The sequence below is a fragment of the Carcharhinus amblyrhynchos genome, chromosome 3, assembly GCF_965287045.1.
Source record: "Carcharhinus amblyrhynchos chromosome 3, sCarAmb.v2.hapA, whole genome shotgun sequence".
In the NCBI taxonomy this organism is placed as follows: Eukaryota; Metazoa; Chordata; class Chondrichthyes; order Carcharhiniformes; family Carcharhinidae; genus Carcharhinus; species Carcharhinus amblyrhynchos.
In genome coordinates, this window is record NC_137326.1 from 82,915,786 (window position 1) to 82,937,443 (window position 21,658).

The following is a 21,658-nucleotide window of genomic DNA, read 5'->3' on the forward strand; positions in this document are numbered from 1 at the left end:
ATAAACTTTAAACTTAAAAACTTACCTGAACTTGACAAATGACACAGTCATCATCAGGCTTAAGATACACTTTGCAACACACGATATCCCGTAGAGACTCATGACAGACAACTCTTACCAATTCATAGCCACTAAACTTCATAACCTTGCACACACACATGGGAATTTGAACATATTACAAGGGCCTCCTTTATCCACAGTCAAACGGTCCAGTGAAATGGGCAGTAAGATCAGCCAAGCATCTTCTAGAGAAGTGTGCATGGGATTGCACAGACTACTATGCTGCACTCCTCAGCCTGTGAAATCTATCAGGACAGGGCCTGCCCTCATCAGCACAACGGTTCTTTGCCAGATGAACCAGGACCATGATTCCCTCTGCTAAGGCTTTGCTGCAGCCCAAACTTGAAATCAACGTGAATAATACCCTCTCGCAATGCAGTTGAGAAAAAAAAACACACCATCATTTAGATGTCCAGTGCTGTGGACATTTCACACCTGGTCAAGCTGTCAGGATTCAGACTGCATGTACCCATGATCAGTTGGTGGTTGTGCACAGCCATGCCCCACAACTGAACAATTACATGGTTGCCTCAGACTGTGCCCACTATGTAACCAACCTCCTACAGGTCTCGGAATCAACACCAACAGATGATACAGTACTTCAGTCATCCAGCCCTTGACACAGGCTTCATATGTGGAGACAGGCATTCATATGTTGGAAGGGGCAAACCCCAAAAGCTAGCGAGTTTATTATCAAATAAACTTGTTGGACTTTAAACTAGTGTGAGACTTCTTACAGGTTTCATATACAAGTGGATATGCAACGCCTCCAGAGGCCAATGTAGTGAGCCCTGCACCCACAGATCACATTGACGGAATGATCTGGGTCATTCACACTCAGGACACCAGACAGAGAAAGACTAAAAGACTGCCAAACGGCATTGTCATTGCTTTCTCTTTTAAAACATCCTTTGAACTTTTTTTTCATGTTGTTACATTGAAACACAATGAGGGCGATTCTCCCCCAAAAATTCTAAGTACTGAACTGGCAGGAAAAATGGTGTAAATCATGATTGTTTTTTTTCAGTGGGAGTTCAGATTGGATCTCCCAACACTCTGTGCAATTGAGAACTCACAATCATGAATCTCATTAAAAGCTTGGGGAGGCGGGGCCTATTCATTTTGGACTTTGACAGTTTCGGGCCTCTGCGCATGCATAGTGGCCCCGATCTGTGAGACTCCCATTTGCTGGCCTGCTCGATTGCTGGCCAGCCCGCGACCTCCACAGTGCTGCCCCTCCCAGTCCCCCACATGGTCCGATTGCAGCCCCATGAGCATTCCCAAGCCAGCCCTTACTCCCCTCCTCTCATCCCAGAGTGCCCCGATCTCAAGCACACCCCCCCCCCCCAGCAGTGATGATTCTCCCCACCCCATCAGACTCCTCCCATGGGAGGTAGAGTCCCCATGGGAGGCAGACCCCCCCGGCAGACCACTCCTTCCCCAGCCCACCCCAATCGCTGGCCTCCCTCCAGCCTTGACCGATTCCCATGCAGAGTGACAGCAGGACCCTGCACCCCCACTGATCATCCCTAAGGCCAGCCCACAATAGGACATGCCCCCTTGCCATGCCTGATGCCCAGTGGGCACTGCCAATGTATGCCTGGGCATGGGCACTTTGCCCCTTGGGAAGTGCCGGGGGCACAGGCTGGCACTGCCAATGTACCCATGCTCAGGGGGCACCACCCCCTGCCGTCCAATCCCTGGCGGGGCCCTGATCGCTCACCCCTTCATTCCAGTGGCGTCTCCTACTAGTTCCCCAAAAGTGGAGGGCTACTCTAAACCCCGCTGGAGTGAAATTGCACTGGTGGGGTGGGTGATGCTGTTAAGCCCAGAGAATTCAGTCCTGGGCCTGATAATGACGTTTAAATAACATTACAAATAGATTAGAATCTCTTACCTGATGTTCCTGCCAGTTTGCAGTGTGGCCTCAACCACACCTGCTCTCCAGCAGTGGGAGACTTGCATATGTCGGGAACACATGTGTGAATCCCGTGAAATGGATGACACGAACATCTCCCATTCAACATGCCAAGTTTAACCAATTTATTGAAGTTCTTCGAATGAGTAGTGTGAACTGTGCATAAAAAGGAGTCTGTAGACCCTTACCAAAAACTGGCAAAGCATCTGACTAAAAACCAGTATATTTCTCTCCAGAGAAGCAGACAGCTTTTCTCTCCGGATCTTATGACACATTGTAAAAAATAAGTAGATGGGGTGGGGCGCTGTTACATACCATCATTTTAAAAATCACCCCCTTAGAGTCGATAAATATGCAGGCAAATTTAAGTCTTCTGGAATAAGACTGCTAAGTTCTTTCTTTAAGGGGAAGATATTCTCTAAGTATATCAATGGGAAGAGGATAACCAGGGAAAGAGTAGGCCCATTAGGGACAAAGGGGGAAATCTGTGGTGGAGGTAGAGGACATTGGTAGGGTGTTAAATGAATATTTCACCTCTGTCTTCACCCTGAAAATGAGGAGATAGTGATGGAATTCAGGGAGAGAGACTGAGGCTCTTGAGAAAGTGATCATAGGGAGTGAGAAGGTATTGGAGGTACCGACAGGCTTAAAAGTGGACAAATATCCAGGTCCAGATGAATTGTATCCCAGGTTGTTGTGGGAGGCAAGGGAGGAAATTGCAGGAGCTTTGACCCAAATTTTTAATTGCTCCCTGGCCACCACGGAGGTGCCAGAGGACTGGAAAACAGCTAATGCGATCCCACTATTTAAGGAAGGTTGTAGAGACAAGCCAGGGAATTACACACCAGTGAGTTTCACGTCTGTGCTGTGGAAAATACTGGAGAAGATTCTGAAGGAGAGAATCTATCTCCATTCGGAGAGGTAAGATTTGATCAGGGATAGTCAGCACAGTTTTGTCATAGGGAGGTCATGCCTAACAAATGTGACTGAATTTTTTGAGCATGTAACCAAGTGTGTGGATGAGAGTAAGTGCAGTTAATGTAGATTACATGGATTTCAGCAAAGTCTTTGACAAAGCCTCACATGGGAGACTTGTTAAGTAGGCTAATGCACATGCTATACAGGGTGATCTGACAAGGTGGATATATAACTGGCTTAGCAGTGGGAGACAGAGGGTAGTGACAGACGATTGTTTTAGTGATGGAGGCCAGTGACCAGTCATGTACCCCAGGGATCCGCACTGGGCCCCCTGTTGTTCATCATTTATATAAATGACATAGGTGACTATGTGGGGGAGTAGGATCAGTAAGTTTGCCGATGACACAAAGATTGGCTAGGTGGTTAACAGTGAGGTTCAGTGTCTTGGGTTACAGGAAGATATAGACGGAATGGTCAAATGGGTGGATAACTGGCAGATGGAGTATGCGTGTGTGAGAGAGAGAGAGGTGAGTGTGTATCTGTGACAGAGAGAGGTAAGTATGTGTGTGTCTGAGAGAGAGTGGTGAGTGTGCTTGTGAAAGAGAGCGGTGAGTACATGTATGGCTGACAGAGAGAAGTGAGTGTGCATGTGTGAGAGAGAGGTGTGTGTGCATGTGAAAGAGAGGGAGAAGTGTGTGTGTGTGTGTGTGTGTGCGCGTCTCAAAGAGAGGGGAATATGTGTCTATCTGAGAGAGAGGTGGGTAAGCATGTGTGAGAGAGGTGAGTTTGCGTGTGTGCGTGCGAGAGTAAGAGAGAAGTGAATGTGTGCATAAGGGAGACAGGTGAGAATGTGTTAGAGAGACAGGTGAATGTGTGTGTGTGAGAGAAAGAAATGAATATGTGTGTGAGAGAGGTGACTGTATGTGTGAGAGAGAAAGGTTAGTGTGTGTGCGGGGGGAGTGTGTGTGTGTGTGAGAGAGAGAAAGGTTTGTGTGTGTATGAGAAAGAGAGAGAGAGCTTAGTGTATGTGAGAGTAAGAGAGCTGAATGTGTGTGTGTGTTAGAGACTGGTGAATGTGTGTGTGTCTGTGTGTGTGTGAGGGAGTGGTGAATGTCTGTGTGCATGTGAGAGAGGTGAGCGTATGTATGTGCACGTGAGAGAGAGGTGTGTGTGTGTGTGTGTGTGTGTGTGTGTGTGTGTGTGTGTGTGTGTGTGTGTGTGTGTGTGTGTGTGTGTGTGTGTGTGTGTGAGAAAGGGAGAGAAATGAGTGCATGCGCACACTTCTAAAATGAGAATCCAGCTTTCCAGCATCACTCTTCCCATTAAAAATGACAAAGGTAAGAGAAATTTCTTAATTATTATGAATGTATACATATGAGAAACTGAAAAACTATCCATAAATTAAGTCTTTGTGTGTTTGTACATATTGCATGAAAATAATCATTTTTTACAGTTGAACTCTTCATGACAATAAGAATCTTTTTCAGGGGTTCCTTCATTTCTCTTGGGAGGTGAAAATAACTCCATGGCTGGAAAAGTTTGGGAAACCCAGTATTAGACCATTTATTTTTATTTTTGTAATAACTCAATTTAAATAACAATTAAAGTGAAATGTGTAATGTGTCACAAAACATTCAAACAGATCTTACTTTATATCTGATTTTCTTGATTATACAAGTCATCTCATTGCATGTTTTCCTATCATTTTTCCAAAATCCCTTCATGATTCATTTTCTTCACACCAACTCAAAACATCCAAGAATGCAAATAAACTGTATTGTGTATTAAAATATCAAGCATCTTCACACTATTACAAACAGCATCATGAAATTATATATTAAAGTAGTCATTATGCCTCATTTAAACTGCTTTTATTGTCAATGTACATTTGTTTTCACAAACGCTCAGCTGCTAGGGTCTAATCTATACCACAAATCCTAGAATATTTAATTGTTCCCCATCCCTTCGTTGTCTTTTAATTTCACACAATTTCCTGTGATGTTGCTCAAATGAGTCAGAAGACTCACTGATTTATGACAATGTGGATGCGTTTTCCACAAAAAGGACAACATCAGGGCCACCGCTTTATGCTGACTGGATAATCAAACTTTATTTTTATTAAGTGTTTTTCTTCGATTTTTATATATGTTTTAGGGATGGAATTTACAGTTCTACTGATTGCCCTATGAAAATTGTAAATTGGATGCCTTATTTACATAAACATCTAATTCCTTTACCTATGTTTAAAATATATTCCATTTTCATCCCGCATCACGCTTGGTGTGATATGGTGGCACAATTGTAGCACTGCTGCCTCTCAGTGCCAGGGACCCAGGTTCAATTTTGCCCTTGAGTGACTTTTTGGAGTTTACATGTTCTCCCCGTGTCTGAGTGGGTTTCCTCTGGGTGCTCTGGTTTCCTCCCACAGCCTATAGATGTGCAGGTCAGGTTGATTGGCCATGCTAAATTGCCCCTTAATGACAGAGGGATTAGTAGGATAAATACATGGGGTTATGGGGATAGGGCCTAGAAGGATTGTTTTCAATGCAGGCTTGATGGGCCAAATGGCATCCTTCTGCACTGTAGTGATTCTATAAAAAAGCTGAAAATATGCAGCAAAATGCATCAAAGGCAGCTAGATATTTCTGTCTGGAAATTCCTGGGTGAGCTGCTGTCAGTGTGATTGAATGAAATCCCCATTCATCCAGACCAGGAGACTCATCACAAATCTTTACTCCATTTGTTTGGTTCCAAACAAAATTACTAACTCTCCTAACAAGATCACTATCTCCTTCTGGGATCAATTATATTAGCCTTCTGATCATGTGAGGCAGCCCCAGGAATTTCTGAGATTTGTTATTTAACAGTGTGGTGAAAAGGGAATGGGGTAGTCAAGTGTTGAGTTTGCTAAGGTTCAAAGAGAAGATCATCTTGTGGTGAGTATTATACTCCTGGTAGCCATTTGACAAAGCCTGTCTTCACTTGGAATATATTTATTTACAGAGTGAAATATTACAGGTATATATCTCTTGGCTCCCCTAACTCCCATGTCAGTAAATTACTCTTTATACTCTTTCAATAAAACAAAAATCAACAAATTAAACAAAATGAGAGGAAATGACAACCCCTTGTGGGGCATTGTAGCTAAAATAAAACATCAAAAGAAACTTACCTAATTAAACCAAAGCATGATACGCCCCGGCCCTTGCACCACCCACCAGTTGTGAAAGTGTTTCTTTATATGTGCTAAAGTAACCATCTAATCAATGCCTTCCACTTGTATGGACGTTACCTTTAATTGATACCATAAACATAGAAGACTAAGGTACTAGATCAGAACTGCTGTTGTCAATGTTACAGTGAAGGTAGTGGAGGAATTAGGAAAAAAAATAGGTATAGAGAAAGAATTTTAATGTTTGTGGTGTTCACATAGAAATGTCACCCAATCTGATCAGGACGTATTTTCATTTGCTGAGGGAAATTTGATTGGAAACCACTGAAGTTGTAGTTTCCATTTTCCTTAGCTTCAGGAGTGATTTCAGAGAAAAGGAAGGAGAAAATCCTGCTTCTCTAGAGTTTTTCATGGTGATTGGTTGTAAAGTCTCTTGAATTTCCAATGAGGTAGTTTTAGTGCTGTCACCATTGGAAATGTAACATCTAATTTGGACACAGCAACCTCCTATAAACAACAGTGTGATACTGCCCAAATAATCTGCTTTTCTGAAGTTGATTGAGAGATAAATATTGACCAGAACACTAAAGATAACACCCCTACTCTTCTTCTCAACAGCACCATGGGATTTTATCTACCTTTCTGAGACAGCAGATAGGACTTTGCTTTAACATTTCACCAAACGACAGATTCCCTTCTGCACTAAAGTGTCATCCTGGATTCTTGTACTCAATTTCTAGAATGGGTCTTCAACTTACAATGTTCCAATTCAGCAGTAAGAGTGTTAACAACTGCACCACAGCAAATATTCTTAATCAATGAAGGTGAGTGGAATAAATTCAGCAATTACATGCAAGGCGGACTAACTAATGGTGAGGAAACTTTTACAAATGATAACCAGGATAAAAGTAATCAGAATTTGGAAAAATATGTCTTAATAAATGAAAGCCCACATGGATTTGTTAAAGGCAAATTGAGTTTGATTACTAATTGATGATAATTGAATTGGTTGATGAGGACAGAGCATGATGTTGTGAAAGAGGACTTTGGAAGGATGGATGAGAAAGTACCACATAAAAATGTACAAACACAATTAAAACCATAGGACTAAAGGTGAAACGGCAGCAGGAATACAAAATAGCCTCAGAGACTGGAACAGCGCGTACTGGTCAATAGTTGATTTTCAGACCGGAGGTCAGTGTACAGTGGTGTACCCCAGGGCTCAGGGTTGAGATCATTGTTTTTTTCTACGTATATAATGACTAGGGAATAATTTCAACGTTTGCAGATGACACAAAATTGGTACTAAACAGTGAAAAAGGCAGTAGCCAACTTCACCGAAACCCAGGTGAAATAGGCAGAAAAATGGGAGATGAAATTTAGTGCAGAGAAGTGTGAAATAACTCTTTCTTGTAGGAAGAATAAGAAGGGAATGTAAATGTAATGATTCGATTTCAAAAGGAATAAAGAGACCCAAGGCTCAATGTTTGCAAGTGTTTGAATTAGCAGGGAGGCCTCCTCCGGGTGAAATTCCTCCCTGTGTTACATGCCCTATTCACGTAGGTTCCAGATACCTTGTGGAGGGCAACGCAGAAATGAATTTCCTATTAACGTTTGTGGGCACTTGAAGTGTCATGAAAAATGAGTGCCGGATTCATCTCTGAGTTCAAACCCCAGGGAGATTGATTCTAGATTAACATAAATTGACTAGAAAGTGATATTTTCCCCCATTTAAACTTAATATCAAAGTAAAATATATTTTCTGTAATTAAAGGGAAGATAGATGCAGCAGCATTTGAGAAAAACCCTGTGCTGTTTTAATATTGCTGCGTATGTTTAATCTTTAGGAATAGAAACTGAAACTTGTTGCTGTTCCGAATCGGAATGAATGTGGGGAGGTGCCGAGATAAATAAGGAGTGAGTTGAATCCTAGTGCAGAGAGCTGGAATCACCCTCAGGCTCTGAAACACTCGCTTCACTGTTTCTGTAGAAGAGAGAGGGACTTCCCGGAGCTGAATAATTTATAGTAAAGAAAGAATGCATGAATTTAATTATAAACGTGGAAGGGAATGGTTAAATAAGCTTGTTGAGTGACGTCGTTCATTTACTTGCAGAGAGGAAGGAAACAGTCGAGAGAAATGGGGAAAAGGTCGAGACGACCATCCGGGGACAGTCCGGAAAGTAAGGGATGAAATTATTGTACAGTGAATTAATAATGAAGTAATGTCATTAACCTGCTTTGCTTAGAAAAAAAATCATCTGTTGCGATGGTAGTTTTTATTTTGATGTATCGCCAACTGCACAAACGTACTGTCACAAAAATAACTAATTATTGAAATAAGCCGTTTCTGGAAGCTAACAATGTATGACATTTATGTAGTGAAACAGCGCCAGGCTTCTAAACCCATACCACCCATGCACGTTCTATTACTCCGTTTGGCTTCTGTAATATTGATTTCTCAGAGTCTAACATTGCTTTCTTTTTCTGCTTTATCATACCCTCTATGCTCCTTGAGGTACAAGGGACTCTAGATTTGGCCGATCCACTTTTTTACTTTAGGGAATGTGTGCACTCGGAACCCTTTCAATCTCCCCTCTGAATGCTTCCTACTGATCTGACACTAATTTACCTTCAAGTAGCTGTTTTCACTCCACTTTTGCTAATCACTCCATAGCTTATTAAAATTGGCCTTGCCATAGTTTAGAACTTTAACTCCTGTTTTCTCTTTGCTCTGTTCCTTAATCATTCTAAAAATAACTCAATTACAGCCACTAACATCAAAATGTCACTATTCTATCTGCCCAGCTTCATTTCCTAAAACTAAATTGGACTTGATATGTACTGGCCCCAAAAATCCTCCTGTATGCACCTCAAGAATTCTGTTCCCTCCATTCCTTTCACACTAAAGCTATCTTGGTTATGAGTGAGCAGTTTAAATCCCTATTGTTACTGTCCTATTGTTTTTGCGCTTCTCAAAGATGTCTGTGGAAGTGGGTCTTCTATCTCCCTGATTTTTGTTCCTTAGCTCAATCTATATGGTCTCATTTGATCATTCTGATCATACCAACCCTCCTCAGTTATAATTGCTTCTCTAACCAGAACTACTGCCCATTGCTTTTTAATTTCTTTATTTCCTTCTCTATCTTGTTTGAAAACCTTGTAACCAGCAACATTAAGTTGTCTTTTCCTGTCTATCTGTAAGGTGTGTTTCTGCAATAAAAATGATATCATGTTGCCATGTTTCTATCTGTGCCCTCAGCCTCCCTGCTTTATTTGTTTGCATTGAAGAATATATCCTTTAGCACTACCAAACTCTCTTTTTATTTTCATAGAACCCCTACAATGCGGAAGGCGGCCATTTGGCCCATCGAGTCTGCATCAACCACAATCCCACCTAGGCCTATCCCCATAACTTCACTTATTTACCCTGCTAGTCTCCCTGACACAAAGGGACAATTTTCTATGGCCAGGCAACCTAACCTGCACATCTTTGGAGTGTGGGAAGAAATGGGAGTACCCAGAGGAAATCCAGGCAGACATGGGGAGAATGTGCAAACTCCACACAGTCACCCAAGCCTCAAATTAAACCCGGGTCCTTGGTGCTGTGAGGCAGCAGTGTTAACAACTATGCCACCATACCACCCAGTTTTCTAATCTTTATTTCCTCAGCTTTCCAGACTGATTCGTTAACCTTCTGTTTTCCATTTCCATTTCCATTTCTGATTTTGCCCCATCTGTGTTAACCTTCATGTTTCCAACCCTTACTGAACTAATTTTGACTTGCCCCAACAATGGTTGCAAATCTCCCTGCAAAGATATTTGTCCAGTCCTGTTGAGCTGCTTTCCAGCTTGTATGGTTCCTACCTCCCCCAGAACTGGTCCCAATGTCAAGGAATCTTAAGCCCTCCCTCTGCACCATCTCTCCAGCCACACATTCATTTGCTGGAATTACCTATTTTGACACTTCACTTGTGTGTGGCACTGGGAGTCATCTGAAGATTATTACTTTTGAGAGAATTCCTTCCTAACTTCCTTAATTCTGGCTGCAGGACCACATCCCACTTTCTGCCTATGTTGTTGATACTAATGTGTACCATGTATGCTGGCTGTTCACCATGCACAAAGCTTCCTTCCCCAACCCATCCCATGGTACTCTGAATTTGTACAGTGACATCCTTGACTCTAGTACCAGGGAGATAACACACCATCCTGGTGTGGAAACTCCTATCTATTACTATTGGATCACCTACCACAATGGCTCTTCATATTGTCCGTGTACCTCTCTGTACAGCTGAGCCACCCATAGTGCCATGGACTTGGCTCTGGCTGCCCAGATGAAGCATCACACTCATCAGTATTCAGAACTAAACACTTTTTGGAAAAGCAACTAAATACTAGTTGCAGTCTGGTGATCCACTTTGTCCTGGTTCTGTGAGCTGCTAATTTCACCAGCTACTTTTTATTACTCATTCATGGGACATGGGCATCACTGGCTGGCCAGCATTTATTGCCCCATCCCTAGTTACCCTTGAGAAGGAGGTGACAAGCTGCCATCTTGAATTGCTGCAGTTCATGTTCTGTGGGTTGACCCATGATGCCGTTAGGGAGAGAATTCAGGATTTTGACCCAGTGACTGCAAAGGAATGGTGATATATATCCATAGCAGGTTTGTGAGTGGCTTGGAGGGGAACTTGCAGGTTATGGTGTTCCCATGTATCTGTTGCCTTTGTCCATCAATATGGAAGTGGTTGTGGGTTTGGAAAGTGCTGCCTAAGGATCTTTGGTAAATTGCTGCAGTGCATCTTGTAAATAGCACACGCTGTTGCTACTGAACATCAGTGGTGGAGGGAGTGCTTGCTTGTAAAAGTGGTGCCAATCAAGTGGGCTGCTTTGTCCTGGATAGTGTCAAGCTTCTTGTGTTGTTGGAGACGTACCCATCCAAGCAAGTGGGGAATTTTCCATCAGGCACATGATATGCATAAACAGCTGGGATCAAGTGAATTCCTTGAAGAGTATAGGGGATGTAGGAGTAGAGTTAAGAGAAATCAAGAGGGCAAGAAGGGGACACAAGCTTCTTTTGGCAGATAAGGCAAAGGAGAATCCAAAGAACTTTTACAAATACGTAAAGGGCAAAATAGTAATGAGGGAGAGTAGGGCCTGTTAAGAATCAACAAGATCATCTATGTGTGGATCCGCAAGAGATGGCTGAGATCCTAAATGAATATTTCTCATTATTTACTATTGAGAAAAGCATGGATGTTAGGGAACTTGGAGAAATAAATAGTGATGTCTTGAGGAGTGTACGTATTACAGAGAAGGAGGTGCTGTAAGTCGTAAAGTGCATCAAGGTAGATAAAGCCCCGGGACCTGATGAAGTGTATGCCAGGGCGTTGTGGGAGGCTAGGGAGGAAATTGTGGGTCCCCTAGCCGAGATATTTGAATCATTGATAGTAATGGGTGAAGTGCCTAAAGATTGGAGAGTGGCAAATATTTACCTTTGTTTAAAAAGGGCTGCAGGCAAAAGCCTGGGAACTGTAGGCCAGTGAGCCTCACTTCTGTGTTAGGTAAACTGTTGAGAGGTATTTTGAGAGACAGGATCCTCAGGCATTTAGAGACACAAGTACTGATTAGGGACAGTCAGCATGACTTTAAGTGGAAAATAATTTCTCAAATTTGAGTTTTTTTGAAGGGGTAACCAATAAGGTAGATGATATTGTCTAAATGGACTTTAGCAAGGCCTTTGACAAGGTACCACATGGCAGATTGTTGCATAAATTTAAATCTCATGGGATTCGGGGTGAGGTATCTAAATGGATACAATACTGACTTCTTGACAGAAACCAGAGGGTGGTTCTAGAGAGTTGTTTTTCAAACGGGAGGCCTGAGACCAATGATGTAACGTGAAGATGCTGGCATTGGACTGGGGTGAACACAGTAAGAAGTCTCTCAACACCAGGTTAGGGTCCAGCAGGTTTATTTGTTAGCAAACACCACTGGCTTTTGGAGCTTTTCCCCTTCGTCAGGTGAGCCTCAGAGCTCAGTGCTGGGTCCACTGTTATTTGTCATTCATATTAATGATTTGGATGAGGAATCATGATCCTCATATAAGGGACAAACCTGATCCAAGATGATTAGACAAGGATATTGCATCCCATCTTGGGCTCAAAGATCCAAGTTGAGGACATGAGGCATTACACCCCCTCGTGGTCTTGATCTAAAGTTTATTCTTAGCCAAAAGGCCGAAATGGCTTTGAAAAATTACATTAAAGCCTTGGTTTTACCTGTTGGGCCTGCCTCACAGTCTGTTTTAACCCTTTATACAATGGACAAAGAATTGCAAGTAGACTTCTTGTTAGTATAACCAACATTTTTTTAAAACACACAATCAATAATCACCCACCCAACCAATAATAAGTTATCTTAAGTAAAATACTAAAGTTCAAGTCCAATATGAGACCTTGTCCTGACATTGTGTGACTGGCAAATACCCAAGCAGATATTGGCCTTTATCTGTGCGCTGGTTTCGGTAGTCCTCCAGGTAGTCTGATTCTTTGGTCTGGCATTCTGGCTCTGGCCTGTCTTCCTTCTTGGGTGTGGTGGCTCTCCTTGTGCTGGTCGCTGCTGGCGACGATCACTTGTTGTTTGTTTGTGGGGTCAGAGAGAGAGAGAATTTCTTGATTGCGCAGCAACCTTTATACCCCATTGGGTTTTGTGCTCCTTTTGGCCATTGCCAATTAATCAATTAGGACTTGATCATCCTGATTGATAAAGTCCAATTGGGTGCTGCCACACCAATTTCTGGATGTATGCCCTGTGGGCATGTCTGTAGGTGCTGGGGCACCTCCCTCTCAACTAAGGGGTTACAATGCCCCTATGTCTGGTAAACAACTCAGTTTGACCAGAAAATCCCTATGGTCCTGGAGGTGATCCATATCATGTGTATTCAGTCATCTGAGTTGTAGCCTGTTTATCTCTGTCTTTTAGGCTGCAGCCTGTTGTTTTAGTTCTTGCCCAATTGTCCCAGAGTGCTTTACAAATTGCTGTTTTAGGTGGCCAGTTTGGCCGCACATCTCATTGGCTATCCTGATCCTTTACACTTTCCCAGTTTAAGGAAACCACGATCACAAGCATCAGCGCGCCCCCAGTATAATAGGATAGCCTAGTCCTCTGCTCAATCGTGGTTTCATCCCTGTCAGGTATTGTTGCTTACATTTCTAATTTCTGGTTATTAACCAATTGTACCAATCTGAGCAACAACGGCACACAGAAATTTTTGAGGCATGTATATAGTTTTAAGGTTTGAAATGATATAAGAACATAATAAATAGGAGCAGGAGTAGGCCATCTAGCCCCTCGAGCCTGCCCCGCCATTCAATAAGATCATGGTTGATCTGTCGTGGCTCAGTTCCACATTCCCGCCCTCTCCCCATAACCCTTAATCCCCTCTCTCATCAAAAACCCATCAACCCGCGTCTTAAAAATATTTAGCGAGGCAGCCTCCACCACTTCAACGGGCAGAGAATTCCAGAGATTCACCACCCTTTGAGTGAAGAAGTTCCTCCTCAACTCTGTTCTAAACCGCCCCCCCCCCCCCCCTTTATCTTGAGGCTGTGCCCCCTAGTCCTACTGTCCTTTCTGAGCGGGAAGAGTCTCTCCACCTCTATCCTATCCATCCCATTCATTATCTTATATGTCTCAATGAGATCTCCCCTCATTCTTCTAAACTCTAGCGAGTACAAGCCTAGTTTATTCAGCCTCTCCTCATAGCTCAACCCCCTCAACTCCGGTATCAGCCTAGTAAGCCTCCTCTGCACTCCCTCCAAGGCCAAAATATCCTTGCGTAAGTACGGCGCCCAAAACTGCACACAGTACTCCAGCTGCGGCCTCACCAATGCCCTATACAGCCACAGCAAGACCTCCCTACTTTTATATTCAATCCCCCTCGCTATGAAGGCCAGCATCCCATTCGCCTTCCTGACCACCTGCTGCACCTGCAAGCTGGGTTTTTGCGACTCATGCACAAGGACCCCGAGGTCCCTCTGCACTGTCGCCTGCTGCAGTTTTTTGCCACGTAAGTAATAATCCTTCCTACCATTATTCCTACCAAAGTGGACCACCTCGCACTTGCCAACATTAAATTCCATTTGCCAGTTCCTGGCCCATTCGCCCAGCCTATCTAGATCCTTCTGCAGACTCTCCACACCCTCCACGCAATTTGTCATTCCACCAATCTTGGTGTCATCAGCAAATTTCGACACCATACACTCAGTTCCCTCCTCCAGATCATCTATATAAATGGTAAATAGCTGAGGCCCCAGCACCGACTCCTGGGGCACTTATGACTGTAATTTGTATAGAACTGTAAAAAGTTTTAATCCTGCACTGTTTGCAATTCAAAGACATGTAGATTTGCAATGGTTTATTTGAGATTATTATGAATAAAGTATATTTTTGGAAAAAAATTGTACCAAGGCCTAATTACCTGTGCTTAACAGGCAATTATCAATTACATACTCAATTCTAATGGGCACATGTCCATAGTATGACATTTCATGACAATTTGGTAGTAGGTTGTTAACATCATTCAGATTGATGCAAGGTTGCTTATGGTCAACAATTCGGTCACAATTTGATCTGAGGTTGCATAAAGGCAGAATGTAGTATTGGAGTGATGAAGTCAGAGTTTGAAAACAAATTACTTAACTATACTATTCCTAATTGTTGGGATTGACTACAGAAAGTAATGAAATATTTGAGTAATATCTTCACCTTAATTCCAAAATATTCAACCTTGTGATATGGATAAACATAAAGTTGCTAATTGATATTTATTTAAAATTACCACAATAAAACACTTGGTCTATGTAACATGTATTGTATCTTTTTAATCAGCAGAATTCAACAGTTATAGGAAATCTTGTGGGTTACACACATAACATTTGTTTATTGTCTGTTAAGAAACTCTGTTTTTCTACATTATGATCAGTGTTAACAAAACTTTTATTTCTGATTTAGAGTTTTCAGGATTACATAACCAAGGAGCCACTTGCTACCTGAACACATTGCTTCAAACTCTCTACATGACTCCTGAAGTAAAGGAAGCTATCAACAGGTTTGTGCAGTTAATACAATAATGAGCTTCTGAATATGTCAGTCACATGTGCTCTAACTACTTTGAAGTGTAAATTGATTTTGGTTTGAATATTTACATATGAAAAGTGAATAATATATTATGTAAAAGTTATTCTCTGTACTGGAAACGTATTAAATTGTTAAACAAATAATCAACCCACTAGATTTGTGGAAACGACAGATAGAAAGATCGATAAGGACTCCAGCATTTGCTACCAGCTGAAAGTTCTGTTTGCAGAGCTAGATGCAAATCATACAGCAAACACACGTGGGATTACAAGGAACCTGGGCATGAATGAGCAAGATGGTAAGTCACAAAGTGCGGGAAAAGCCAATATATATCAGACTGGCATAGATCGTGAAAATCATGTAAAACAGCACATACGTATCAGTTCCCCAAAAACATTGAGTACTAAATTAAAGCTACCATTAAGTGCAAATTATTGGCTGCAAAATCATGTGATATGGTGAATTTATTTGAAAGGATGGTTTTTGATGTTCATCTGAAATTCCTTTTTACCCATTTTTAGCAGATTTATTGCAGATGATATAATAGGCCTGCTGTAATTTTATGCTCAATGTAGTATTGATTGATTGCAGGTGGAACTTCTGTTTGCACTTGGATGGAAGTCCAATTTTGAAGAGCTGTTGGCTAATCAGATTAGCTGACCGCCCTCCAGGCACAGTGCTGCAGTGATGGGAAGAGGTATTGCACTGTTGTGCCTGAGACTTAAGCCCTGGGACTGCAATCAGGCAAGTTCAAGGGGTCTCAAAGGTGCGAGTAGGGAATGGCCTAGCTGAGCCGGGGTGGGGGAGGGTGGGAGAGGACTGGACTTGCCTGGTCTTTTGAGGGCATGGCACCTGTCTGAAGGGGCTTTCTGATTGAGGCACTCCTTACCCCGTCCCCGTCCCCATCTCCCCACCCCCTCCACCCTCCCTTGAGCTCAATGGTGAAAACTTCTCAGTTCCCAACCTTCAGTCATCAGGGATGCCTGTTGGCCTAAAATTTGAGGCTGAGAAGGAAAAGCCCCTAAATAGGTCTTTAAGGACATGGGCGGACTTCTCATCTGAGGCCCTACTCGCCACACTGTAAAATTGCATCTAGGTCAGAAATGGTGAGATCCTGGAGAGAATTCTATCCATGTAATTTTATGTTCCTCCTGCCTCTGATCTGGCTGAGAATGGAGAGTGAAATTCTGGCCCACGTTTTTAGAAAAAAAACTTTTCTGAAGGCCATATTTTAAAAAATGGAGATAGAGTTTTAAAAACTGTTTTCAAAATGGCTCTTTGCTACAAGACAAGATTTGGATTTCAACCATCTTTCTTTGACCTCCTGAGGAAACAAGGATGCATTCCTCAGACATTTAACATTCAATGAGTGTTCCCAAAGATTGAACAGAAACTCATTGATTTGGTGGCTGTTCCTCTAAACTCAAAGACACTAAGAAGCCCGGATAAGTTGTGAACAGCCTTGACCCTTTTGATCATTACATGACAGAAGTAGATTTTGTATAACTATGATATTATCACCTGCGTGATATGGAGAATAAATCAACATTTGGTGAGCCAGCATCTTGCCTGAGTTGCAAATATGAATTGAAAATGGCAGGTATCTGTAGATTTATAGAGAACCATCTTGAAGAAAAAACTTCAACCTATGGTGACACAAATCTAAAAGCAGCCACTGGTCTGCTGTGAAGTAACTAGGCAGCTAAAGATGGCATGACTACAGAGCAGAAGTAAGAACCTTCTCTCTCCTCCCTATAAATTTGGATTCCACCTACTAAGCTCACCTGTAAAATCAATATCTGGCAGTTCAACAGTGGAAGTCATTGTACAGTTGTTTCCACAACTGCAAATTCAGGACCTTCACCTCAAATAACACAGCATCTCAACTTCGAAACGTAGCAAGTCTGCACCGAATTTGACCTTGTCTTGATTTACATTTATGAATATCATGTCACTTAGATTTTAATTAATCCTTTTGTGTACATATTTTAGCAACTTTATATTTTCTTGCGTAACTTTCAGAGGAATGAACTAACTTTTTTTGAAGAAATAAAGATATTCAATTTATAACAGCTCAGGAACATTTCTCACTCAATTGCTAAGAAATTGCACATGCATGCTCAAACACTCATGCTTGGAAAAGGGTAACCAAATTGTATACTGGGTTTAGGCTTAAACATACCTTTAATGGGCTAAACCTGCTTTTAAATGCATTTCAATAAAGTTTAATATCATTAACTCACTCCCTTGCCAGATGTTGATCTCCTGCCATATACTGACACCCCAGTTTGCAATAGATTCACCTAGGCATGAACCAGTGTGGGGGTCTCTTCTAGGGGTGTAAAATTCTCCCCTGGGGGAGAAAGACATAGCCTGACAATGCCCCTTGGCACAGGTTGGCATTGCCAGGTTGACAGCATGCCAACCTAGCAGTGCCAACCTGTTCCAAGGGGCAGGCCCCAGTGGGAGCCTCATCAGAAGTTGCGGGGGGGGGATTCATTTATGTGGTGGTGGCCAGGAGCTAGGAATGGGAGTTTTGCTCTATCTCAGCAAAAGTGAACAGCTGAAACTCAAACACTGACCCCTGTGGTACCCACTAGTCACTGTCTGCCATTCTGTTTCTTGTCTGTCAACCAATTCTCAATCCATGCCAATATATTACCCCTTATCCCATATGTGTTAATTTCATCCACTAACCTTTTATGAGAGACCTGATCAGACATCTTCTCTAAGTTTAAATACATCATATCCATTGATTCTTCCTTATCTATTTTACTAGTAGCATACTCAGAAAACTCAAGTGGATTTATTAAGCATGATTTGCCTTTCATAAACATGCTGGCTTTGTCCAACCCTGTTAATGCTTTCCAAATGTTCTAGTATCATGTCTTTTATAATAGACTCTAGTATCTTCCCCACTAATGTCAGGCTATCTAGTCTATGATTTTCCCTTTATTCTCTCCCTCCATTTTTAAATGCATTGGCAAACTAAGCATTGAGGTCAGTGCTCTATTTTCCCATTGATGAGAGTCTGCTTATTGGAAATTTATATTAATCTAGTCTTCAGAGCAGGTAGGTGGTTTTTTTAAATGCAACTCCCATTCATTCTTTTATGATCAAATTGAAAGTTCATTCATAATGTAAGCATTGACCTCTGAGAAGTATCAAGTTATTATTGTAATGCTCTGATGTCATTCTCTATGCTGTCATTGTGCTTTCAATAATACTGTTGTTTCCTGAATTTTTTTCGGAATAAATATATAACTTTTATTCCAAATTCAAATTATTGAAGAACAAAACTATAACAACTGATTTTGCGTTTTTCCTCAGCATTCAAACAGCAGGACATAGAAGAATATTTCCGACAGTTACTGAACCAAGTTGCTACAGAAAGTGATGGGTCTTGTAATATATTGCAGGTGAGCTGAGAATGTAGGGGAAGTTTTAAAATCAATTCTTCCATGTCTATAGAGTTGATTTAAGAGTAATTTGATCTTAATCTTCCTTGGGTTTCTTTTATCTTGTTGGATTAATTGCATGCAAGTGACCACATCTCATCTTTCACACTGTTGCCTTCTTATACTGCCATAATGACCTATAGTTTGTAGATTTTTGCCATCATTAAGTGTAATATTTAAAGTATTAATGGGGCACTGACTAATAATTTATTAAATGCCATTCAGCTCTTGTTCACCATCTATTTTCGAAATGATGTAAAGTTGCTGTTAACTGAATGTTGGTTCTTACCCTGATTGCAAACAAGTGCATTAGGGATATTATATATCATTATTGGCAAATATACATTGCTAAGAACACAATAGGACAAATTTAGCAATTTTACCCTCTTGATGGAGATTTGTTTTTTAATAGGGGATAGATTTGGTACTACAGTTGTCCAGCCCCATTTCCAACTCAAATTCCCTTTTGAGCATAACTATCCCCTGGCTCTATGAAAGAGCTGTACACATCTATTTGTGGGTACCTCCAGGCTGCCTTTAATATGAATACTGTGACGGGCAATTCAACTGGTCTTTAATGTCTCTGGATGAAGCCGGCATGAAATGAAAGTAGTCAAGGGTCCCAGCTCTGATTGCTGGAGAGAGCACATGGGAGGATTTTGGATGAAAATAGAACCAGACTGGACTCTAATGCCTCCGTGATGAGCAAAAACTGCCTGGGCTCACGTTTTTTTTTAAAAAAGTGCTTATCCAAAATACCACAGGAATGTTGATTGCTGTGCAGCTATATCATGGCATGCGTCATCATCTAAAAGATGATGCATACTATAAAAAGAAGAAAACTGAAAAAAAAGTGTTTGTTTCTTTATCATTGTAAAGTCAAACAATGTAAAGCCATAGAAGGATGAAAGGTAGAAGGGGCAGGGATGTTGAGGTGGGGGGAATGGGGGAGAGGAAAACATTCTTACATAATCTTTTTCTTCAGATCTATCAGAGTAAAGTGATTAATTCTCTGAAGTGTTTGAAATGCAAGATTGAAAGCCCAGAGGATTGCATTCTTTTAGATGTCCCTTTATCCATTCGTTCATTTGGTCATTCCATTTGTCTCAACAGTGTGGTAAGTAACATATTACTGTTCCTATTTACAATTCCAGCAAATCCTGATTTAATAATATGACAACAATGAAGTACAGCATCAAACTATAAATAGTGAATGCTGTACCAGGCTGGAAATATAGGCTATAACACCCTGTGATGACCTTTTTAGTATTGGATCTGAGGAGAAGTCAGATCTTTTTATCTTCCCTTTGTCTCTGCTCCTGTTCCCAGCCCGTGTCCTGACATTTAAACATGTATGACAACACTCACACTACCTATGTATATATGTGAAATGTTCAAAGTTTGGGGCAAGGGGATTTATTGCAGCACCTTGCCACTCTATAAATGGACCCAGCCCAGCAAGTGTTATACATGTTTAAAAGCACATATGGCTTCATTCACCAGTTTCTTGAAAAATGTCAATTTCCCTGTGATTTTTTTTAGAAACTTGTTTTATTTTAACTTTAAATTTCCATTACCACAGAGTCTTTAGTGGTCGATTCCATTGTGTTTGACATTGCGAGGGAACAAATGATAGAAAATACAGGATATCCTTGAGTACTTCTAAGATTTTGTCATCATATGATTACCCCTTTTGAGTGGTAATTACCCTGACTTCCAGCTGCACTTCCGCCTGCAGGGGGATTTACTGATCAGAAAAGGAAGCCATTTTAGTATTATCAGGCTTCATCCCCAAATCTGTGACTCGAGCCTAGTTTGCAGCATTTTATCCTGATGTTACCTGAGAATGTCAGGCCGAATTTTTTTGTTCCAACTTTCAGAAAAAAATTGGCAAGCTATTGCATTGAGGCCCAGGATACAATATTCCACAGCCGATTACAATCTACCACCTCCCTGGCAAGATAATTACGAGTGGAGTGGCAATCTGATTCAGTTGCCATTCCGCTGGAAGTTATAGGCTTGAGTCTTCTACAGTGAAGACAGTCATAAAATAGCACTTCTGCCATTTTCCTGTTTTCCATTATCAATTCCACAGACTTGCACTCTAAGACCAGCATTGGCTTTAGTTATTCTTTCCTATTTGAATATTTGTAGAAACTCTTACTATCTGCTTTCCTATTACTAGCCATTTTTCTCTCGTACTCTCTTCCTTTGCGTTCTTTTTAGGCATTGTTTGCTGGTTATTTCAGGCAGAAGTCTGAACAATCTTCTGAACTCTGTAGATTTGTACAATGTTTCTTTCATTTTGATACTTCCTTAGCCTGCTCCCTAATTAGCTTTAGAACATGCTGTTCTAAGAAATTGTTCCACCTATACGCAATGGATTCATATTCCTGGCTACCTTTGGGTGAATCTATGGATAGATTAAAGTCATCCATGATTATTACAATACCTTTCTCATGTACATTCTGTTACTTCCTATATACTGTCTTGTGGCATAGTTACTGTTAGTGGCTCGTAAACTGCTCCCTCAAGTGACTTATTATCTTTCTATTTCTTTATTGCTTTCTTTTCCTAATCCCATCTTAATCTTGCTCTTTTGAACTAGGGTAATCTCTGACAGCGGTACTAATTACATCCTTAATGGCGTTAACCCACTTTTTTTCTTGCTTCCATCTTTTTGTAAAGTCAAATACCCTTCAATGTTGAGAACAAACAACAAAGAAAATTACAGCACAGGACTAGGCCCTTTGGCACTCTTAAACCTGCATAGACCATGCTGCCCGTCTTAACTAAAACCCCCTTACACTTCTGGGGACCACATCCCTCTATTCCCATCTCATTCATGTACTTGTCAAGACACTCCTTAAAAGTCACTTGCATATCCGCTTCCACTACCTCCCCCAGCAACGAGTTCCAGGCACCCACCACTCTATGCAAAAAAAAAACTGCCTCATACATCTCTTTTAAAACTTGTCCCTTGCACCTTA

At 41.4% G+C, this 21,658-nt stretch overlaps 1 protein-coding gene across 4 annotated transcripts in view; it reads left to right on the forward strand.

Moving 5' to 3' along the window:
- The first annotated feature begins 8,016 nt into the window (after window positions 1–8,016).
- The window catches only part of LOC145341424 (ubl carboxyl-terminal hydrolase 18-like), a 40,360-nt gene continuing 26,718 nt past the window's right edge, over window positions 8,017–21,658 (forward strand). For all 4 annotated transcript variants that reach the window (XM_080186366.1, XM_080186367.1, XM_080186368.1 and 1 more), the window contains exons 1-5: window positions 8,017–8,249; window positions 15,085–15,181; window positions 15,366–15,508; window positions 18,541–18,629; window positions 19,654–19,785. In XM_080186366.1, the coding sequence (XP_080042492.1) occupies window positions 8,207–8,249; window positions 15,085–15,181; window positions 15,366–15,508; window positions 18,541–18,629; window positions 19,654–19,785 (504 nt within the window). In that variant the 5' untranslated portion in view covers window positions 8,017–8,206. The remainder of the gene's footprint in view (window positions 8,250–15,084; window positions 15,182–15,365; window positions 15,509–18,540; window positions 18,630–19,653; window positions 19,786–21,658) is intronic.